Source organism: Furipterus horrens, unplaced genomic scaffold (genome assembly GCF_987537825.1).
Source record: "Furipterus horrens unplaced genomic scaffold, mFurHor1.1.pri manual_scaffold_5, whole genome shotgun sequence".
Lineage (NCBI taxonomy): Eukaryota > Metazoa > Chordata > Mammalia > Chiroptera > Furipteridae > Furipterus > Furipterus horrens.
In genome coordinates, this window is record NW_028327175.1 from 45,186,371 (window position 1) to 45,209,398 (window position 23,028).

At 36.8% G+C, this 23,028-nt stretch overlaps 1 protein-coding gene across 1 annotated transcript in view; it reads left to right on the plus strand.

The window, feature by feature from the left end:
• Positions 1-1,089: 1,089 nt before the first annotated feature.
• FCHO2 (FCH and mu domain containing endocytic adaptor 2) overlaps positions 1,090-23,028 on the plus strand; it is a 111,175-nt gene continuing 89,236 nt past the window's right edge. The window contains exons 1-2 of the mRNA XM_090276373.1: positions 1,090-1,174; positions 16,084-16,175. Coding sequence (XP_090132499.1) covers positions 1,142-1,174; positions 16,084-16,175 — 125 coding nt within the window. The 5' untranslated portion in view covers positions 1,090-1,141. The remainder of the gene's footprint in view (positions 1,175-16,083; positions 16,176-23,028) is intronic.

Below are 23,028 nucleotides of genomic sequence, written 5' to 3' on the forward strand. Positions count from 1 at the left end.
CATGTGAAAGGCACCATGTGGTTTTTACTTTTGAGGATGAAAATAAATTTCAATGAAGAAACAGTGTTGTGTTTGCTATGAAGTCACAAGATCTGAGGAGGTGTGAAATGTCTGTACAGTTAAAGCCACACTAAATCTGTTTGTGGGCTTGGCTTCAAGAGCTGCTAACCTGGTGACAGTGAACTTGAGACCTCTCTACAAGGGCTTCTTTTTCTTTTCTTAGTATTTGGAAAGCAAGGCATGGGAAGGGGATTTAGTTTTTCTGTTATGCTGAGGCATGTTCCAACTTGTTTCTTTTTCCAAATGTGCAAGTTACTAAAAGAACCATCGACTTACATCAACAAGTCCTGAAAGACTTAAAAAAACAAAAACAAAAAACTGCCTGGGTCTAGGAAATTTGTTTCTTTCGGATCATGCTCCTGCTGTCAGCTCTCCTGGTTAGTTTGCTCCGGGCGTACTAGAGGTCATAGACTTGGTGCCTGGGTCTTGCGCAGCTCCTGTGGCTCTCTGGCGACACTGGGCGTTTCCTCCTTTTCCGGCCTTGGAAAGTTTTGTTTTGGTTCTTAGTACCGGGTAAAGGAAAGGCACCCTGTTGACCAAAGGTTTCTCTGCCCCTCCTCCAGGTAGCTAGAGGCCAAGTTTTCCCTATCCCAGTTTGCCCAGACTTGGGATCCAGTCGTATCCTCTAAGATGGTGGAAGCGAGTCAGGTTTGGAGGAACTGAGCTGGCAACCAAGCTACGGGCTCAGCTGCGCTAGTTAGCCCTTCTCTCAGCTCAGCCCCTGGGCCAGTGTCCATCGTGCCGCAAAGGGTGCGAACGGCCTTCCGGATGAATCCTCGGGGACCCTGTTCTCCACCATTCCCAAGAAAACACTCAATCCAGCCCCGCCCGTTTCAGGGAGAGAGAAAGGCGACTAAAACCCGGGAATGGGACCTCGGGCGCATGCGCGCACCAGGCGGCGTTTTCTAAGTGTTGGTCTCTTGGCGGCTGCCGCTAGGTGGCGCATGCGCCCTGGAGGGTACGGGCTGATCTCTGGGAAGAAGGCGGTGGCGGCGAAAGGCGGGGGCGCCGTGGGGGCTGGACCGGTGTTTACACAGCGGCGGGCGGGCGCGGACGCAGAACCCGGCGCGGCGGCGGCACGATGGTCATGGCGCATTTCGTCGAGAATTTTTGGGTAAGAGAAGGATGTTGGAAATTGTGTAGGTTTCGGAGTCTAGGACTTTCTGCGCTTGGAACCGTGACGGCAGCGGTTCCGCGGACACGGCGAGCGTCCTCGGACCGCCGCCTGCTGGGTCCCGCCTGGATAAAGCCCGGCAGGCGACGGGTCGGCGGCCGCCCCGATTCGTAGGCTCGCAGCCCTTACCGGGGTCGGAGGCTGTCAGCGTAGCCCCTCAACCCGCGGCGGGGACGCCGAGGAGCCGCCCGCCGCCAGCGCTGGGACAAAGCGCGGATGCGGCGGGAGACTGGACCCTGCCCCGCCGGAGGCTCCGGGCGCCCGGCGTGCTCGGCGGCTAGGACGCGCACGACGGGCCTGCGGCGCGGCCGTCCCTTGCTACGCGCTGCGGACGAGCGCGGGCCCCAGCCAGGTGGAGGGGTCTCGCCTCCTTCCCGCGCGGCAGGCGCCCATCTGAGCCCTTTTGCCCCCACCACCCCATTTTCACACGAAATTCCGTGCTGGGCCGGATCAGCACTTCCTCTTGGCTTCGCAGTTCGGCTCGTTAGTCTGCGCCTCTGGGCCTGTTCACAAAGAGTGTAAAAGTTGAATTTAATGTAACTGGATTCTTGGGGCTTAAGTGCACCGAGACTTCCCCTCGTCCCTGTGCTCCTTCCCCTTCCTCATTCTTTCCACACCCTCCTCTTAACTCATTACTAGCATTAGATTTTTCGTGAGAGGGACTTCTTGCTCTCCCGGTGGTGTTTTTGCCGTAGTTATTGTTTATTGTCATGGGAAGTACAGTTCAGCCACGTACAGGAGAGTAACATGTTTTCTCAGGTGTTTTGTGTGAATCTCATTTTATGTCCTGACACTTGGAAGTACTACAATTCCATTTTAAGATTTAGAAATAGTCAAAGGAGTAGTCTTTCATTGAGTAGGATTGTGCCTTAAATTCTTTATTCAAAGTGTCTCAGGCATGAACTTTATTAGTAATCATATAATTTCATAGTTAGTTGTTTTGTATGTTCCTTGTTTTACACAGCAACATAAATACTAGCCCTCAGGCTTTTCTTTCTTTTTTAAAACAGCTTTATTGAGGTAGAATTCATATACCATACAAAACACAACACCCATTTAAGTATACAATTCAAGGATTTTTTGGTATGTCCATAGAGTTGTGCAGTCATCGCTACAGTCAATTTTAGAACAATTTTACCACCTCAGAAGGAATCTCTGTATCCATTAGTGGTTACTCCCCATATCCCTCCTACTGCAGCCCACAGCCCTAGGCTACTATTCTGTAGATTTCTGCCTCTGTAGATTTGTCTGTTCTGAACATATCAAATAAATGGGATCATGTATGTGGTCCTTTGTGCCTGGCTTCTTTCACTTAGCATGTTTCCAATGTTCATCCATGGTATAACATGCATGTATTAGTGCTTAATTCCATTTTATGACTAAGTATTCCATTGTGTATATATATATGACATTTACCCATCACCAGTAATGGACATTTAGTGTTCTCCATTTTTTGCCTATTATGAATAATGCTGCTGTGATCATTTTTGTACAAGTTTTTGTGTGCCCATGTCTTCCATTTCTTTTGGGAATGGAATTGCTGGGTCATATGGTAATTCACTGTTTAACATTTCAAGGAATCGCGAAACTGTTTTCCAGAGAGGCAGAACCATTTCACAATTCCACTGCCAATGTCTGAGGGTTCCAGTTTTTCCACATGCTGGATGACACTTGTTACCTTTTATTTATTTATTTATTTATTTTAAGATTTTATTTATTTTTAGAAAGAGGGGAAGGGAGGGAGAAAGAGTGGGAGAGAAACATCAGTGTGAAAAAGAAATGTCGTTCGGTTGTCTCTTGTACATGCCCAGACCTGGATGAACCCGCATCCCAGGCATGTGCCCTGACCAGGATTGAACCGGCGACCCTTGGCTTTGCAGGATGATGCCCAGCCCACTGAGCCACATGGGTATGATATTGGATGAGTAGGAAGTAGGATCACATCGTGGTTTAGATTTGTATGTCTGTGGTGGCTGATGATGTTGAATATCTTTTCATGTGCCTTTTGCCCAATTATGTATTTTCTTTGGTAAAATGTTTAGATTCATTGCCCATTTTTAGATTGGTTTGTCTTTTTATATACTGCGTACATGTCTCTATCAGATATAGGACTTTGTAAATATTTTCTCTCATTCTGTGGGTTGTCTTTCTCATTTTCTTGATGGGGCACTTTGAAGCACAGATGTTTTTAATTTTAATGAAGTCTTCTTGAAGTCCATTTTATCTGATTTTTCTGTTATGCTTTTGTTATTTATCTAAGAAGTCTTTCCTAGGCCAAGGTCACAAATATTTTTTTTTGGGGGGGGTGATTTTTATGAGTTTATTTCAGCCAAACTGACAACACATGATGAGGAGCAACATCTTATATGCTTCCCAGGGTCACAGAGATTTACTTCTATTGTTTTCTTCTGTGGGTTTTATAGCTTTAGCTCTTACATTTAGACCTATGATCCATTTGAAGTTAAGTTTTGTGTGTGGTGTGAGGAAGAGGTAAAGTGTTCTTTTGCATGTGAATATCTAGTCCCAGCACCATTTGTTGAAAAGGCTCTTCTTTCTTCATTTGAACTGTCCTGGTATCCTTGTTGAAAATCAGTTGACCATAGATGTATGGGTTTATTTCTGGATTTTTAATTGTATTCTATCATCTATCCTTATGCTAGTACCACATTGTTTTGATTACTGTATCTTTGTAGTAAGTTTGGAATCAGGAGTGAGAGTCCTCCAACTTTGCTCTTTCTGAAGATTATTTTGGCTATTTTGGGTCCCTTGCACTTCCACGTGAATTTTTGGTTTAGCCTATGTTTTACACTTTAGGTTTTACAATGGCAACTTATAAAACTTTTAAAAATCATTTAAAATGACATTCTTAAAATGTTTTGCATTTTAAAAAATGTTTAAAAATTTTTATTTATTGATTTGAGAGAGAGACAGAGACATCGATTTTGTTGTTCCACTTATGCATTCATTGGTTGCTTCTTGTATGTGCTCTGATGGGGGATCGAACCCACAACCTTGGTGTATCGGGCTAAAACTAACCTACTGAGCTACAGAGTCAGTAGTATGTTTTGCATACTTTTTTGATGCATGAGTGTGTTTCGGAAGTTTAACTTACTAACATTTTAAGTTATCTTTTGTTTTTCTGTTAACAGAACTTTGAGAACATAGCCTTATTTGATATTTTTGGCTATTATGAGTAATGCTTCTATAAACATTTTTGTACAGGTTTTGTGAATGTACTCTTTTTTTGTCCCTCTCAATAGAGGAATAAATTTGGCTCTCTGAAATCTGCAGTGAAGTCCAAGTTTAATTTATGCGTCAGTCTTCGCGTTCACTTCGTTATTGAGTACAAATAGTTAAAATAGACTGCATTTTATTTTAACTTCCAAGACTGGAATTGGAGCTGAAAGCTCTAATAAATTAGAGCTTAAAAAGCTCTGAAAGAGGGTTAAGTGAACTAGGAAAGTCTAGGAACTAAACTTCTGAGAATTTGATAGTTGTCTATTTAAAATTTTCATATCTTAGAATCACTTATAAAATAATTTCTTAAAATGGATAACTTAATAACCAATTTTACTTTTCTTCCAGAATGTTTAAAGTGGCACTGTCAGAACAAAATAAAACTTGTCAGAGTGAGATAATGGGAACCTTTAAAGTTTTAGGATTGTAACCAAACAACCTATTAATTGTTTTTTCGCCTACATGTAAAAAGACAAACCTTTTGTTGTGGCATTTTATTAGAGGAAAGTTTGAATCATTCAAACTCTCTTCAAGCTCTTTTGAAAGAAGCACATCCTGCCTTTTTCTTTAAAGTATATATATATTTAAAACTATATGCTACATTACAGATTCTTTTACTTAATACTATATTTTGAAGAAAAAAATGTATTCAATATTTGAACTTAAACAACAGGTGTTTTGTTGCTGATAAGTCAATTTTTGCCATGAAGTATAGTGCTATTGATAATCAAGCTGAAAATGTTTTTCTTTTCTATTGGAAAACAAAAATCTTCTTTTAAATTTTTATTTATTGATTTGAAAGAGAGCAGGGGAGGAAGAGAGAGAGAGATATGTTGTTCCACATATTTATGCATTCACTGGTTGATTCTTGTATGTGCCCTGACCGGGATTGACTCCATAACCTTGGTGTACCAGGATGATGTACTAACCAACTGAGCTGGCTACTGGGCTAGGACAAGACAGCAAAAATCTTAATAGCAGACACTACCTATTGCCTTTAATATGTAAAAACTGTTGTTAGCCCATCAAAAGACTATGTAACTTTCAAAAATACCAATAGTTATAGTGAGGAGGTGTCCTGTATGCTGCTTCATTCTACCAAGAGTCGAGTACTAGTTAAGATTCTCTATGTCAACATTGCGCTGTAGTTATTAGAATAGCTTTCTGTTTTGTATAAGTTCAGATTGTTAAATTCAGGAGTTAAAAATTTTTTTTTAAGGAATGGATTTCATAGGTGATAATTATTGAAGGGGAAAAATCAGTAAGCATGACATACTTCATTAGGTACCTTAGAAATCTCATTTTAGTGGGAGAAGGGATGGGCTGGGTGGGGGGAGCAATGGGGGGAAAAATGGGACAACTGTAATTGAAAAACCAAAAAATAAAGTAAATTAAAAAAAAAAAAGAAATCTCATTTTACATAGTAAACCTAATCTGTGTAAACAATGAAGCTTTTTTCAAAAGACACCGAGTATCCTTTAGCATACATCACATTGCGATAAACTGACCTTTTTAGTTAGGTGACTTTTTCCAAAGATTATCTCCAGTCAGCACATCAAGAATGAAAAACAGTTATCTTAGGAATTTTTTCCCTGAAGTTTTTCCTTATTTCTTTTACTGATTAACCAGTACAAGAATCTCGTTTCATTTGTTTGTTGATTTCACTGATATTGTCATGCTTAAGTTTTAAATAAAATTGGAGCACTTGTTTATATATCCAAAATTTGATCTGTGATTACATGGATAAACTGGGAAGTTTTTAAAAAACCTGAAATGACCATTAATAGGACATTGAATGCAAAGCATTGTTAAATTTTCCTTGATTATTTAATATAAATTTAGTATCTTAGATGAGAGACTATAACCAACACACACACACATTATTTGGGGTTATTTATTCATATAACGATTTAAAAATATATGTCTTTAGAAAATTAGTTGAACTGACCAGAGAAACCCAGAATATAGACTTTCTATTAATTGAAATTTCCAGGTATTGTAGTTTGGGGTACCTGCTTAGTATATGATCCCATCAGATGGTATACTAAACTCAAAATTATATATGTGTGTATACATATATACATTAATTAACAGATTTGTGAAATTTACATGGTTCAGTATTCAAAAGGTGCAAAAGGGAATAAACACAATATAAAATCTTATTCCTTTTCTCCAGTCATCAAGATCTCCCCAAAGACAATTACTGTTACCAATTACCAATTTTTCATGTAGCCTTCCAGAGATAACTTATGTGTATATAAGCAAATAACATTCACTAAGTTAAAACCTATTGTTGTGTAACTGTTAGCCAGTTAACCATGCCCAAATTATTTTCAGCTTTAACAGGCTATGAAAATGCAAACAACAGATTCATCCAACTAGGTTCGAGTAGACTTGACAGGTAGACATTACAAAATTATAGTATTTTAGATGGCACTAAATTTTATTGTGAGGCTCTTGAATTTTTTGGTTGGGGGTGGAGGGAAGGAGTTGGAAAATGAGAAGTTGATGCTGATTCAGTTCAGGGGAAGGATTTTAGATCATTGATTTGGAAAGGATAAAAATTTGCTGTCTGATCTGTTCCTTTCAGAACAAATTATTTAGGCAAAGGCGTGGGAGAACAGGTGTGGTTTGTATCATCCTGCATATTTGGCTAGCATAAGACCTTTAGAAGTAGTTTTTTTGAGTCACGGGGTATCTTTTGAGATTATCCATTCTGATTTCATAATTGTAGAACAATTAATCTTAAGAAATCCATATAGAAATATGGTGTCATGCAGATTATAAAGGAAAGGGTATAAGGGCTTGGCTTTCAATTTACATAGTGTGGAAAATTAAAGAATATTAGAGTTAGCAGAATTTTAATAACAATTGGGTCCACAGCGGTTAGCATAAATTGCTCAGATGTGGGAAGAAACAAAAACAGCACAACAGCAACTGAAATGTATAGTTAATGTCAGTTGATGAAGATGCTAGAGAGCATTGCTGGAATGACCAGAGTTAGAGAGGATTAAAGTGGGAAATGATTAGTGACCTGTGTGATGAAGATGAGGCACACAATTCCATCAGTTCCATCAGGCATATACATACTTCTTGATGGATTGCAGGAGTAAAAGTTATGGAAGATACTGGCAAGCATGTTTGCTTGACTTTAAGGAAAAGATACAATATAAATAAAGATACAATATAAATACAGCTAATTGGTGGAGCTAACAAGTGTTACTTGTTTTTAGTTGGGTGAAACAACAGCCATTGAAGATGGTTTTTCCTTTTAATTATAACCATTATGATGTAATAGGTAAAACACAGAAGAAAGTAAAAATTACACATTGCGTTTTCCTCTATCTGCTAAGATCCTTAGAAATGCAAAATTTAGAATAGGTTCTACTATGTAGTTTTGTATCTTCGAGTTTTCAAGTGATAATATCATCAAGTGTTTTTCTCATGTGATTAAGTATTCTTGAAAATATTTTCAGTGACTGCATAGGTTTCCATGGAATATAGAGGCCAAATTTTGACCTCTTTGGACATTTAGGTTATTTCTAGTTTTGTTTTATTCCATTTACAAATTACAAAGACTGGAGATTTAAGTATTGATATATACAAGATGCCAGTTTAAGATGCTGCTTTCTTTGTTTTTATAACCATGGCTTGAAGCATTTTTGAGAAAGCTAACATTGTTAAGTTTTATTTTCATTTTCAAAGTAATGAAAATTAAATTCATTTACAGATTACAGAAAATTTGAAAGATATAAAAATGAAAAAATCTCACAACTGCTATTTTTGTGGACTCCATATGTAATATCTATTTAGGTGGCTTTAAGGATTTAACTTAAAGGATTTAAAGAAGTGAGTTATAATTAAAAAGATTAGGGAGTAGTATCTGAGGGGTGAGAAAAAGTTTTTTCAGTGTGATAAGATTTATTTCCTTCAGTCAACCAACAAACGTTTGAGTTAATTTGTACCAGCACTGAGTAGTTTTCACTGCTGAGCACTCTTCATTCCACATATTTTAATCACTGTTTTTTGCTTTAGCAATATTTTGTCAATAGTTCTGCAGAATAGTTTTAGTGATCATGTGTGAAAAACTGCTTGCATATTTTTATTCTTTTTTTCCTAGCGATTTTCAAGGCAGAAATGGCACTGAAGGGTAGTCATTGCATATTTGTTGAATTCCCATCAAAAGTGTTAAGGAGATTCTTTGCTGGGGGGGAGGTCATTCTTCAAAGGAAAAAAAGTATCTTCAGAATTAGTTGAATATCTTATTGTGTTCTTCATAGAAGACAGGTACAATGAGACTACATCAGACATGTATTAATGTTATACTTTGCAGTGACTTGTCCAAGGTTATCTAATAAATTTTGGTAAGAGCTAGAGTAAAAGGAGAATGTGGAAAGGTAGGAAGTGATATTTATTTATTTTTGAAGTGGCCTGGAGTTCAGAGGAAGGTTAGGACTGTTATTGTTCACAGAACAACACCTCCTGACTTCCCCCCACCAAAATTTTATTTTTAAATTGAAAAGGAAAGTAGGTAAAAATCAGTTTTTTAATTCATACAGTCTATACTCATTATCTTCTTCTATTTTTCAGCTCTTGAACTCATTAAAAATTGAAGTGTTTAATTTACTGTTGCCTTTGAAAGACATTTAAGACTACTAACTGAAAATCTATGGGGTTTATAGCTTTGTGCTTTTCTACTATTACTTTTGTGGCTCTTTAAAGCTAGGTGAGTTCCATTTTGGTTAAAATAGGAATTTCAAAACCTTGTTAATATAGATATGCATTTTTTCAAATGGAAATATGTTACATTGTATTTTATAGTCTGTTTAAGAAATTTTAAGTGTAAAGTTGTGTTATAAAGTCAATCAGAAAAAGATGCCTTTGGGTTTCCAAAATAGGTTTGATGACTTAATTAAACTTTAAATTTGAAATTTCAAGGATATCTTAGTTGTAAATTACATTAGACTAGAAAAAAAAATGAGCAGTTTAGTGACTTGGTGACCTTATTTATAGCTTAATTATCTTTTCAGCTAAATTTCAGTTCAGTTGATAATTTAAGTGCAAGACAATATGCATTGTAGACCTCATTTTCCTATTAAAAAGTAGCATGTTACTGCATGTATTCGAAAAGGAATCTGGACTGATGATACATCTGACTGTTAATGGCAGTCCATCTTAGAGTGGTAAGAGGAGACAGTAAGAACTGAGAAGTTGTTAAAGGACCTGTATGATTCTGGGCTTTCATCTTCAAAGAATGGTAGTACAACTGCTTGTCCTACTTTATCCTAGTAATAATTATACAAAGATTTTTTAACACTTATTTTATATCGAAATATAACATAAGTGGGTGTTCTGTGAAAGTGATACCTCTTTGTAAAGTACATTAAGATTAGCAGATAAAAGATCCTATTTTAGTTTAAACCTTCATAGCGATTGTCCTCTTTGGGCTAGCAATGGTGTTAATAGCTGGTTTTGTCAGTTAATACTGAAAATTTCTCTGCAATAATTTATTGATTAAAAAGGATAAAAATATTATTTGCTGAACTTTTTGGACAGTGTTGTTGAGCTATATTGTATATACCATATAGTGGTTTTTGGTAATATTCACAGTCAATTTTGGTAATATTTGCAATCATCATCACAGTCAATTTAAAAACATTTTTCATCACCTCAAAAAGGAATCTTTTACCTTTTATTTCCAACTACATTTAACCCCCACCCCCCCAAGCAACCCATGAATCTACTTTTTGTCTTTATTTTTGTATTCTGGACTTTAATATGAATGGAATCATCCAATAGTATGTAGACTTTTGTGAATAATATTCTAGTGCATGGGTATATCACATTTTGTTTATTGATTTGTCAGGTGATGGACTTTTGGGTTGTTTCCGCCTTTTGGCTGTTATGAACAATGCTGCTATAAACATTCTTGTACAGAATTCTTTGTGAACATGTGTACTTACTTGTGTCTATTAAACTAATGAATAAGCCAGCTGAAAAGAAGCGCATCACTGATTAATAAATACCTACTCTTGAAAATCTAGCTACAAGTATAGGTATCCCTCATTTTGCGCTTTTGCTTTATTGCGCTTCACAGATGTTGGGTTTTTCATAAATTGGAGGCAAGACCCTCCATCAGCATACAGCTTACAACTTGCTTTTTTACCATACTCACTTTATTGTGGTGGTCTGGAACTGATCGTGCAGTATCTCTGAGGTTTGCCTGTATTTGATTATGGTGTTTTTTATTTGTTTTTGTTTTTGTTTTTTTGGTGGGTGACAATAATGTTATATTGATTATGGTGATGGATGATTGCACTACTCTGTAAATATATTAACAATTATTACAGTGTACACTTTAAATGGGTGAATTGTATGGTGTGTGAATTACATCTCCATAAAACTGTTGTGAAAAAAGAGCAGAGGGAAAAAACAACCATTGAGAAGCAAGATTTTATATCAGCAGTTATAGTATACTTGGGAGGCAATTGCATTTTAAAACTGGTTTTCATGATAGCTCTTAACTCAGTTACTTTTACGTTGAAGACTTGGCTTATTTATTATTAATTTTTTTATTGGAAACTTATCTATGCTCATTATTCCACTTCCAGAAATAATTTGCTGTTAATAGTTTGCTGTATATGCCTTTAGATTCCTTTTGTATACATACATATATGCAACATATTATTTTTTCAGTGAAGATGAAATACTACTAGGTTTCTGTTTTCCACATTCCTTTTTAATTCAATTTAGTTTATTTTATCTAAAATAAAATGTTTTAAAAAAAGCGGTATCAGGCCTCCATAGAAGAATGGGACGTTATGAATTCTGCAGTCATCTGTTACCAATGACTATAGATAGCAACCAACCATATCCAACTGTTAGGGAGGGCTGACCTTTCTAAGTAAATATGATTCAACCATTCAATGAAAAAAGAAAAATCTTGCTTATATACCTCCCTGTACATTTTTCAGCAGTTTCCTATAAATCTACAATTATTTCAAAATAAAAATTAAAAATACATTGCTCTTACTGGGAAGATACCCACCTTCAGAAACCGAGGTAGCAAGAATCAATTTGTTAAGACAAAACCAAGCAGAACTACTCCAAGAGAAAAAGGGAATCGCCCAACTTCTCTTTTTCTTTCTTTTTTTAAAAACAACCTGATTGAAGCATATTTTTTCTATCATAAAATCTACCCATTTTAAGTGTACAACTTTCTGGTTTTTAGTAACTTTACAAAGTGGAGCAACCATCACCATAAATCAGTTTTAGAATATTTTCATCCTCCCAATAATTAGATCCTTCATGCTCATATACAGTTAATGCTCTTTTCCACCCTTAGTTCTAGGTAGCCACTAACCTACTTTCTTTCTCTATGGATTTCACTATTCTGGACATTTCATATAATCATACAAAATGTGGTTTCTTGTGTCTGGCTTCTTTTCACTTAATAAAATATTTACAAGCTTCATAAAGTAGCATGCATCAATGTTGTTCCTTTTCATTGTTGAATTGTATTACATTTTAAGGCTACACTTCATTTTGTCGATCCATTTACCAGTTGATGGACATGTAGGTTGTTCCCAACATTAGGTTATTTTTGGCTATTTATCTTGCTTAACTGACAGTATATCTGGGTAGATTTTTTAAATTAATACTTAAAATCTGCAAGTTTTTTCTTGCTATAGTCTTTTAAAAAACATATGTTATTGTAGGATATACTGTCATTTATTTAAACAGTGATATTAGTGTATGTTTTTGAATTGTTTGTAATTTTTACTTTATGAGCAGCATTGTAGTGAGTATTCGTCCACATGTTTTTTTGTGCGTGTGTTTTTGTGATAGAGTTCTAAAAGTGGAATTTCTAAATCAAAGGGCATGTATATTTACATATTTAGTAAAATATTGAAGACCAGAAGACATCGTTAGTCATAATTCTATTGGATAATAAAGGTCTATTGTCATGTTATCTATATGTTTGTGTATTTTTAATTAGCCAAGGAAAAGCAAGTTCTTCTTGCTTGAGTTAATGAATGTGTTAAGAAAATATTTTTGTGTTGAAAATAATAGGAACATATCCACTTCAAGGTCTAGTGTGATAAAGTGAGTATGCAATTCAGAAATATTTCTTAATAGTTTACTTTTCTTTGTATTAGAACCATCTACTATAAAAGTTGGTGGCTACTATAAAAGTTATAGAACCTTCATGGAGATTCTTTTAGTTAAACAATACTGGGTAATCTCAAATGGTGGCAGAATTATAACGAGTTATGATCGTCAGTTTCAAGAGTGGTTCTCTATTCCTATTTTCCCAGAATATCCAATATTTTGTGTGACGATGCTGAAGCCAAATGGGTCTAGACCTGAGCTCCATTGCTCAGTCTCCTACTGTATATATCTATATATATTTTACATATATCTGAGATATGTGTATATTCAGTACACCGTCATCTTATCAAGGCTATAAAGTCAGTTTTTGATAAGGTGACAATAAAACCTGTGTTCTTGGTTAGACATCTTGACTTTGAATTTATTTTAGAGTCATTTGCGGTATTAACTTTTTTGCTTTGCTTGTACCAAAGAAAAAGTTATGATTAATAAATATTTGTGTTAACAGGTTTGTGAAATTGTTTTAAAAAATGGTGCCTAGAATCAGACTCATTACATTTTTTTGACTTCAGTAAATGTATAAATCTCAGATGGGTAGAAATGGTAAATGGATTTGTAATCATGCAGGGTGTTTATGTTTAGTCCTTAGTGCCTTTTGAGGCAGACTTTTTTTGGATCCATCCTTAGTAGGATGAGTTTTCCTTTTTTTTCCAAGTGAAGACTTGAGGGATGGAGTAGCTAGTACTTTTTCCTAAGGTATATTATGTTACTGTTAGTATATTAATGTTATATTGTATGGTAAACAAATTAATAAACCTTATTCCCTGTATTGGAAATTTTAAGTAGTATGCCGTTTAGATATCTAAACATCCCAAAGCAAATAGAGCTTACTCCTTCAAAAACTTCTTAATGAGAACCCAGATTTCTGAATATAATTTAACCTCTTTTTGATTACTTAATATTTAAAGTACCATCACAGTGACACAACATTCTCAGGACCTTGTACTAATTCCAAGATGGTTTCCAAGTTCTTGGCTCCTTTTTGTTCTTTCCCTTGTAAGCCTGGTAAAGATGATCTCTTCTAATGTTCTTTGCACTGGTCACTTCCAGCTCTTTTCCTGTTTGCCCTATAACTATGCATAATGCACATTGGAGACCCAGGTGATTTGAACTTGTTAGAATTACATGCAAATGAAAACTAGTAGGCATGGCCAGGAAAGAACTTTGGGGCATGAGAGCTTTAGACTTTGGATTTTAAGATTTTAGATTTCAGGTTTGTTTTTTAAAGCGTTCATATTGTGGGATTTGGTGGATCATATAATTATTTGTAGTTTCTATATTATATTTAAGTAATGGAATGAAGCCCTCAGAGGTTTCAGGCCTGCAATTATTTGTCTGTAATTTTACTTACTAATCTGCATGATATTATTTTGCTTGCTATAGGCTCAGTGATAATGGTTACCTCAGAAAGTATTCTTACTTTGGCTTGAATAAATTTGTGTGAAAAACCCAGGGAAACTAAAAACTAAGGTTAGATAATGAATTTTTTCTTTATCTTAAATGTGGAAAATTGTAGAAGCCAAATGGATATGTTTGGATTAATTAGAGACTGTAGTTTTATGTTATATTCTTTTTAAAAAATGGAAATGGTTCAAAATGCTAAAGATATTTATATTATTTCCATATAAATAAGACATTTTAACTTGTATGTATGGAAAACTAATTACTTGGGATATTAGTTGACAAGTTTATAAGGGATCACTTCAGCATAACTGAAGTTCCTATGCTTCCTGTTTTTGACAGACTGGAAAAATTAGGTTTCGGATTGTTTAACACTTGCTTGGTAGTGCTTTTTATTTCCAGTAAATATATTCAGTTCTTCATTATTTTATTTTCACTGAAGAAAAATAAAGCTGCTAACTGAACAGAGTTGCTGAGCTTGGTTTATCGATAGCCTTTTATTGGGTTGGCCAAAAAGTCTGTTTAATTTTTTCCATAAAAAGACACATTTTTCATTTTCACTGATAGGTATTGATTTAGACATTTGAGTATGTCGACTATCTATCTCCTGCTGTTGGCTTTTAGTGGGTAGAGGCAGGGGTGCTGCTAAACATCTTTCAACGCATAAGGCTGCACCACAGAAAGAATTATTTGGCCAAAATGACAGTAGTACCAAGAAACTTTGCAAATCACTTTAGACACGTTCAATCAGTCACAGCACCTTTTTCATACACTGCATGAATCTTTTTGCATTTCAGTTGCATTTTTATGTTCTTGAAATATTAAAGCATAATATGCCAAAAATGTTGTGTATCTTATTCCATCTTCAGTATTAAAATGGCTGCACAAAAATTCACTAATATTGATGTTTTTAAAAAATGCATGCTGATATGACTGCTGTCACAATAGATCTAATAAAATTGTTTTGAATGAACTTAAAGACAACTAAGTCTACTAGAGTCATTGTATAGAAAAAAATGAAATGAACTTTTTGGCCTCTCCAATATTTCACATATAACATTGATATTTCTAAAGTTTTCTTTGCTGTGACTTGCTAATTTAACATTTATTGGATTAAATAACAGAAAGGTTTTGTAGTGTTGTGTAAAGGTTTTGTAGTAGTATGTAGTGGTCTGGTTCTGTTAATTTCCCATTAGTTGAGGACTAACCAATAGACTGTTAACTTTTGTTAAAATTTTATCTATGTTCTCACTTCTCAAATTGCTTACGTTTATGGAGAGACTAATTAGCAACTATAAAGTATCTTGTATTCAATGCTTATATGCTTAGTAATGTGTTGTCTTGTCACAAGTCAAGATTTAGTAATTTTAAAATGCAGAGTTTTGAGTTAAATCAGCCGTTTTCAACCTTTTTCATTTCATGGCACTCATAAACAAATTACTAAAATTTTGTGGCATACCAACATATATTTTTTGCTGATCTGACAATAAAAAAATAGGTATAATTTTGATTCATTCACACTGGACGGCTCTTGTCATTTTTAAAATTTGACAATCTAAGGGAAAAGATGTCAGTGCCCATGACTAAATAGTCAGGTATAGCATGTTTTAAAATTTTTTAGAGCATACCATTGTGTCGTGGCACGTCAGTTGAAAATCGTTGAGTTAAATAATCAGGAATCTCTTAATACATGTTCAAGGAATTGAATTGGTATTTGGTAATGTATTTAAGAGGTCCATGTTTATATTTTCTAAATTATGCTACATATTATTCCTTAAAATTTCAGACTCATTAATATACACCTTATAGATGATTATAGAGTATGCATATGTATGTGATTGTATATGTAATAAATTATAAACTTTATGAAACCTTACAGTATTTCTTTGATACAGTTTAAAGTCTTACAGTGAGCAATAGTGGTCAAATTTAGGTAAGACAGTCCTCCTGAATATCAGAATTGCATATTAATTAATGTAGGGTTGTTCTTGTTATGTCGATCTTTTTTTTGTTACACTAAAAATCTTTTTAAATTGTAGGGGGAAAAAAATAGTGGCTTTGATGTCCTTTACCATAATATGAAACATGGACAGATATCGACGAAAGAACTAGCAGATTTTGTAAGAGAAAGGTATGTATTTTTTCATGTCATTTAACAATTCATTACAAGTTAAACTTTAAAATATAAGTAATTGAAAAAATTTTGGTTGTAAAGCAATCAAGTGCAGTTGTTAAAAATACGGTTATGTTAGGTTGGCCAGAGTTTGTGTGGATTTTTCTGTAAAGTAAAAGATTTCATTTTTCATGTTGATAAATAACTTTGTTGGTTTGGATATTTTTCGTATGTCAGCTATCTCGTGTGTGATATAACATTGCTTGTTCTCAATTAATGTCTTGATTTGATTGCTAGCAACTTCAACTGGGCTACCCAACTGTGGAGCATCATCACCCAGTGAAAAATCAACATGAAACTTCGCAAATCCTTTTTGACCCATTTGACCAATCACAGCAACTTCTCCATACACTGCACAAATCTTTTTTTTTATTTTATTGCATTTCAGTTGCATTTTTACCTTTCTTGAAATAATAAAGCATAATATGCCAAAAATATTGCATATTTTTCCATTTTCTGTACTAAAATGGCTACACAACAACTCACCAATTTTGATAAGTTTTTTAAAAATTCACACTGATGTGACAGCTGTCCAATACAATCTAAGAAAATTGTTTCAAATGAAGTTAAATTAAGAGCTACTAGAGCCATCTTACAGAAAAAATCCAGGTGAAATTTTTGGCCAACCCAATACTTTAAAGCAGGGGTCCCCAACCCCTGCGCCATGGACCTGTATCTATCCCTGGCCTGTGAGGAATCGGGCTGCATAGCAGGAGGTGAGCTTGAATGTAATGTGCTTGAATCACCCCGAAACCACCTTCCCTCCCAACCCCGCGCCTCTGGCCTGTGGAAAAATTGTCTTCCATGAAACCGGTTCCTGCTGCCAAAAAGGTTGGGGACCACTGCTTTAAAGTAATGGTTATCTGTGATCTACACACAGAGGGCTAAATAATGGCTCCAAGGGACATTTGTTAAACTGTTTTATACATCACTGCTTGAAAATATTATCTACATACTTTTCATTGAATGTGATACAATAGAAATATTAAGGAACTTTGAAGGATAAAATATTACCATTTCTTTTGTTTAAAAAATTTCTCAGAGAAATTCTGCAAATTTACAAGATGTGATTGTCTTTAAGACTTTATAATGTAATAGTTAATTTAGAAACTATTAAAGCTAAGCTGTTTTGTGGCAGGCCCCACTTGTTAATTTTTATATGAACACATTTAAAACCTTTACCTTGATAATATAGGGATATTTTGCCTTTAGACACAATACTTCATTCATTTATTCTTTTAACAACATATATCCAGTGTCTGCAGTGTGCCAGGCACTTGCTAGATTCTGGGAATATAGTGGTAAAGATACAACTTCTGCCTACATAGAGTTAACTAACTGGTAGGAGTTGGAGAACAAACTTTTTCGTGTTAACACCAATCCTCTTATGACTTCCACCTCTACTGTAGTTAAGAGGGAATACAAAAGCTCTTAAGTACTATGGATTAAAGCTCTCTCTGTGGCTTGTATGCCATCATTGGCAGGTGTAAAGGAGAGGCCCCAGAACTGTGCACCTCTGGAATGTCCCCTAGCCTGCCTTCTTCCCCAACACTTCCATCAGTTCTATAACTACCTTGAGATCATCAAGGCAGTTGTCATTGTGCCTTTCAGCCCTGTTTATGTCAGTCACCATAAGCAGTCCAGGACTCCTGAGCCATCTCTTGTTTGCCTAGGATCTACCCCTTTATGATTTTGTAAGCAGTGAGACAATCCCTCCTTCCACTCTCCCTTCCCTGCTTTATTTTCTTTATAAAAATGAAACCATCTGATATAAGCAATATTTATTTATTTGTCTTATATAAACCTCATAAGAGCAGGGATATATTTTTGTGTCATTTTTGCTTATTGCTCTATTTCCTACACTTGGGAGAGTGCTTACCCCTTTAGTAGGCTCTCAGGAAAGATTTTTTTTTAAATCATTTTTATTTTTCAGTTACAGTTGACATTTTATTAAATTAGTTTCAGGTGTACACCGCAGTGATTAGACATTACGTAACATATTCATGCCCATCTAACACCAAACATAGTTATTCGAATATTCTGGGCTACATTGTCTATGCTGCATTTTATATCCCCATGACTATTCTGTAACCATTCATCCCTCCAACTTCCCTTTCATCTGGCAACCATCAAAATGTTCTCTGTAGCTGTGAGTCTGTTTCTGTTCTGCCTGTTTGTTTATTTTGTTTTTAGATTCCGTTGTTGATATGTATTTATTGCCATTTTATTGTTCGTATTTTTAATGTTTTTTTTCTTCTTAAATAAGACCCTTTAACATTTCATATAATATTGGTCTGGTAGTAATGAACTCCTTTAACTTTTTTGTTTGTTTGTTTTTTGTTTTTGTTTAGGAAGCTCTTTATCCTTGGATTCTAAATGGCAGCTTTGCTGGTTAGAGTAATCTTGGTTGTAGGTCTTTGCTTTTCATAACTTAGAATACTTCTTGCCAATTCCTTCTGGCCTGCAAAGTTTCAGTTGAGAAATCAGCTGACAGTCTTATGGGAGTTCCCTTGTAGATAACTGCTTTTCTCTTGCTGCTTTTAAGATTCTCTCTTTGTTTTTTACTTTTTGCTTTTTAATTATGATGTATCTTGGTGTGGGCCTCTTTGGGTTCATTTTGTTTGGGACTCTGCCCTTTCTGGGCTTGTGTATCTATTTCCTTCACCAAGTTAGGGAAGTTTTCTGTTATTATTTTTTTCAAACAGATTTTCAATTCCTTGTCCTCTCTCTTCTTCAGGCACCTCCCTGATGCAAATATTAGTACACTTTAAGTTGTCACAGAGACTCCTTACACTGTCTTCATTTTGGGGGGCTCTTGTTTTCTTTTTGCTGTTCTCATTGGGTATTTTTTGCTTCCTTATATTACAAGTCACTGATTTGATTCTAGGCCTCCTCTATTTTACTGCTGATGCCCCTAAATTATTCTTCATTTCAGTTAGTGTATACTTCATTTCTGACTGGTCCTTTTTTATGCCATCGAAACTAACTTTATTGAGCATCCTTATAAATATTGTTTCAGACTCTGCATCTAATAGATTGCTTGTCTCCATTTTTTTTAGTTCTTTTCCTGGAGTTTTGTTCTGTTCTTTCACTTAGGCAGCCTCCCTGTGTTTGTTTCTATATATTAGGTAGAGCTGCTTCTAGGTTTCCCAGGCTTGGTAGAGTGGCCTAATGTAGTACGTGTTCAGTGGGGTCCAGTGGCACAGCCTTCCTGATCACCCAAGCAGGACATTTGAGGTGTGCCTCCCATGTGGGCTGTGTATACCCGCCCTTTGTAGATGAGCCTTGATTGCTGTTGGCACCTCAGTGGGAAGGATTTACCTCCAGATTGATCAGCTGCAGAACTGGCTGTGACCACCAACCACTGACCTCTAACCACCGTAGAGGATCAGCTGTGCAGGGGCCCACCCCACAGAGTGGGACTTACTTCAGCAGGGTTCTGCTGCCTGCTCAGTTTGCCCCTTGAGTGTGTGGCTTGTGAAGATGACTGGGTTGTGATGCTTCAGCATGGTCTGAAGCTGTTCACTGGGAACACTGGCTCTGGGACCTCCCTGGAGCTACAGACCAAGAAGGTCAGCTGCTGCCTGTGTTCTACCCAGGGCCATACAGCATGAGCTACAAAACAATCTGCAGATTGGTGCTACTTGTACTGGGCATAGAGGTGGCCGGCAAGGCCAAGCAGTGAACCAATGCTGCTCCTAGTGCCACAGCTGGAGCCACTTAGTCAGAGGTATATGGCAAGCTGAGGCCAACTGCTGCTTGTTGAGAGATTGCAGAAAAATCTGAAGCATGAGCCAGGATAGGCCATATGTTGGGAAAATTCACTGGAAACAGCTTGGTGAGCCTGAAAGTTGAGTGGGGTGGGGCTTCAGGGAGTCACCAGGGCTGGGAAGACAGTATGAGCCAGGCTGATGGAGTCTCAGATACGGCACCCACCATCAAAGGAACATAGGCCTCTGCCACCACTTCTGTCTGAGAGAAAGCTGCCCCTTAGTTTTTATCCTGATTCCAGACTATTTATTTCATTCCCATATATCTCTGGTCCTTTTCAAGCTGCTCCCCAATTGTTGGAACTCAGAGGGAGTGAATCTGAGAAGTCCGTGCAAATAAAGCCTTACTGCTTCTGGTTGTGAAAACCAGTGGGGGTTAGGGCGGTGGAAGAAACTCAGGAGAGTCCACAGTCCTAGGACATTCACAAACCCACCCACTCTGGGAATCATCACCAGGGCAACAGGTGAGGGGCACCCATCACATACGGAAAGTGGGTGAAGTGACTGGAAAAGGAGTGAGTGCCCAGCAAGTAGCATTGTTCCCTCTCTGGCCCTTTTCCCACATACTGCCCAAAAAAGCCATGAAAGGGGTCTCCCAGCACTGACAAAAACCTAAGGCTCCACCCCTTACAATGTAACTGGTGTGGCAGCTCTGTCTAATACACAGGGGCAAACACAGGAGGCTGTCAAGTTGAGGAGACAGAGAAGTATGGCCGCAAAGAGGGAGCAGATCAAGGCTCTAGGGGGAGAACTGAGCAAGGAGGAGATAGCCAATGTAACAGATGCAGAGTTCAAAACACTGGTAATAACAATGCTCAGAGAAATGAGTGAGTATGGCAAACACATAAGGGAAGAAATGAAGGCTACACTAAGTGAAGTGAAGAAAAATCCACATGAAGCCAATAGTAAAGGTAAGGGAGCTGAGGTTCAAGTTAATATATTGGAACATAAGGAAGAAATAAACAGTCAACCAGTACAGAATGAAGAAACAAGAATTCAAAAAAATGAGGAGAGGCTTAGGAACCTCTGGGACAACTTTAAATGTGCCAACATCCAAATCATAGGAGTGCCAGAAGGAAAAGAGGAAGAGCAAGAAATTGAAAACTTATTTGGAAAAATAATGAAGGAAGACTTCCCTAATTTGGTGAAGGAAATAGACATACAAGTCCAGAAACCACAGAGTCTCAAACAAGTTGGATCCAAAAAGGACCACACCAAGACACATCATAATTAAAATGTCAAAGGTTAAAGATAGAGAGAATCTTAAAAGCAGCAAGAAAAAAGAAGAGAGTTACCTACTAAGGAGTTCTGGTAAGACTACCAGCTGATTCTCAAAAGAAACTTCGCAGGCAGGAAGGGACTGGCAAGAAATATTCAAAGTGATGAAAAGTAAGGAACTACAACCAAGATTACCGTATCCAGCAAAGCTATCCTTTAGAATGGAAGGGCAGAAAAAGTGCTTCTCAGACAAGATAAAGCTAAAGGAGTTCATCATCACCAAGCCATTATTACATGAAATGTTACAGGAACTTATTTAAGAAAGATCAAAACCATGAACATTAAAAAGGCAACAAATTCACACCTATCAACAACTGAATCTACAAAACAAAAAACAAAAAAACCTAAGCAAACAACCAGAACAGGAACAGAATCATAGGTATAGAGATCATTTGGAAGGTTATTTGCTGGGAGAGGGGAGGGGAGAATGGGGAAATGGTGCAGGGATTAAGAAGCATAATTGGTAGATAGAAAAGAGCCAAGGGGGTGATAAGTCGGCAGCCGTCCGTCTCGAGAGACGATGGTGTAGCTTCTTAAAAGTCTATCTGCACTGCCGAGAATGGCTGTGCAGTCCGACTCGGGAGTGACACGGTATCTGTCTCCTCCCGTGTTGAATCGACATCTTACGATGACGCTGGAGTGTCCTCTCCAGTGAAGCTAAAGCTACAGAGCCTGGGCAGGGTGATATGGAGGGTCTGCTGTTGCCCATGCAGCAGACCCCCCCTCTCTTCGCAGCTGAAGGGTCCAAGGGAAAGACGGAGTCGATACAGCTTGGGTTCAGGTGCGCCGCAGGAGTTGCCGGTGTTGACTACAACGTCAAACCGTCTTAGGGACTCCGGCTCCGGATTTTCTGTCGGGGTTTACTCCCTTAGCCTTTCCCCTGAGGAGGTATGCCGCAAGGCAGTGGAGGTTTTTTGAAATCAGAGTTTTCCTTCTCTGATGTGCCCTGACTTGGAAGATCGAACCAGCGACACTTAGCTCGCAGGCCGACGCTCAATCCACTGAGCCAAACCAGCCAAGGAGTGGGGGTGATAAGAATAGTATAGGAAATGGAGAAGCCAAAGAACTTACATGTATGACCCATGGATATGAACTACAGTGGGGGGATTCCTGGAGGGGAGGGAGGTACTGAGCAGAGGGGGGCAAAAGGGAAAAAATTGGGACAAATATAAAAGCATAATCAGTAAAATATACTTTAAAAAGGAAAAATAAATTGAAGTTTTTTATATATTGGGTAAAAGTACTTTGTCCGTTATGTGTTACAAATTATATAAACTCATGTATTTTAAAATAATACTGATTTTGTGTTACTGCTTGTTCTGATAGTTTATCTGTAGATTCCTTTGGATTTCATATGTATAATTATCTTACGCAAATGACAGTTTTATCTCCTCTTTTCCAAGCCTTATATCTCTTATTTCTATTTCTTGAACTACTGTATTGCCTAATAATATTTCCAGTGTAATGCTGTTAGAAATGGTGCTGGCAGGCATTCTTGTCTTTTTCCCAGTCTCACATTTCATTTTTTAATATTTTTTTCTAGTACTTATCAAATTATGAACTTACTCTTTATGTACTCTTTTGGTAAGGTTTAGGTGTCCTTTTTCTTAAATCATGTATGGATGCCAAATTTTTTCAAATACTTTTCCTGGTTCTATGGAGATATGTTTTTTCCTTTTCTTTCTTTTTTCCCCCCTTGTTAATCTGAATTACATTGAATTATTTAAAAGATTTTACTTTAATTTTAGAGTCAGGGGAGGTGA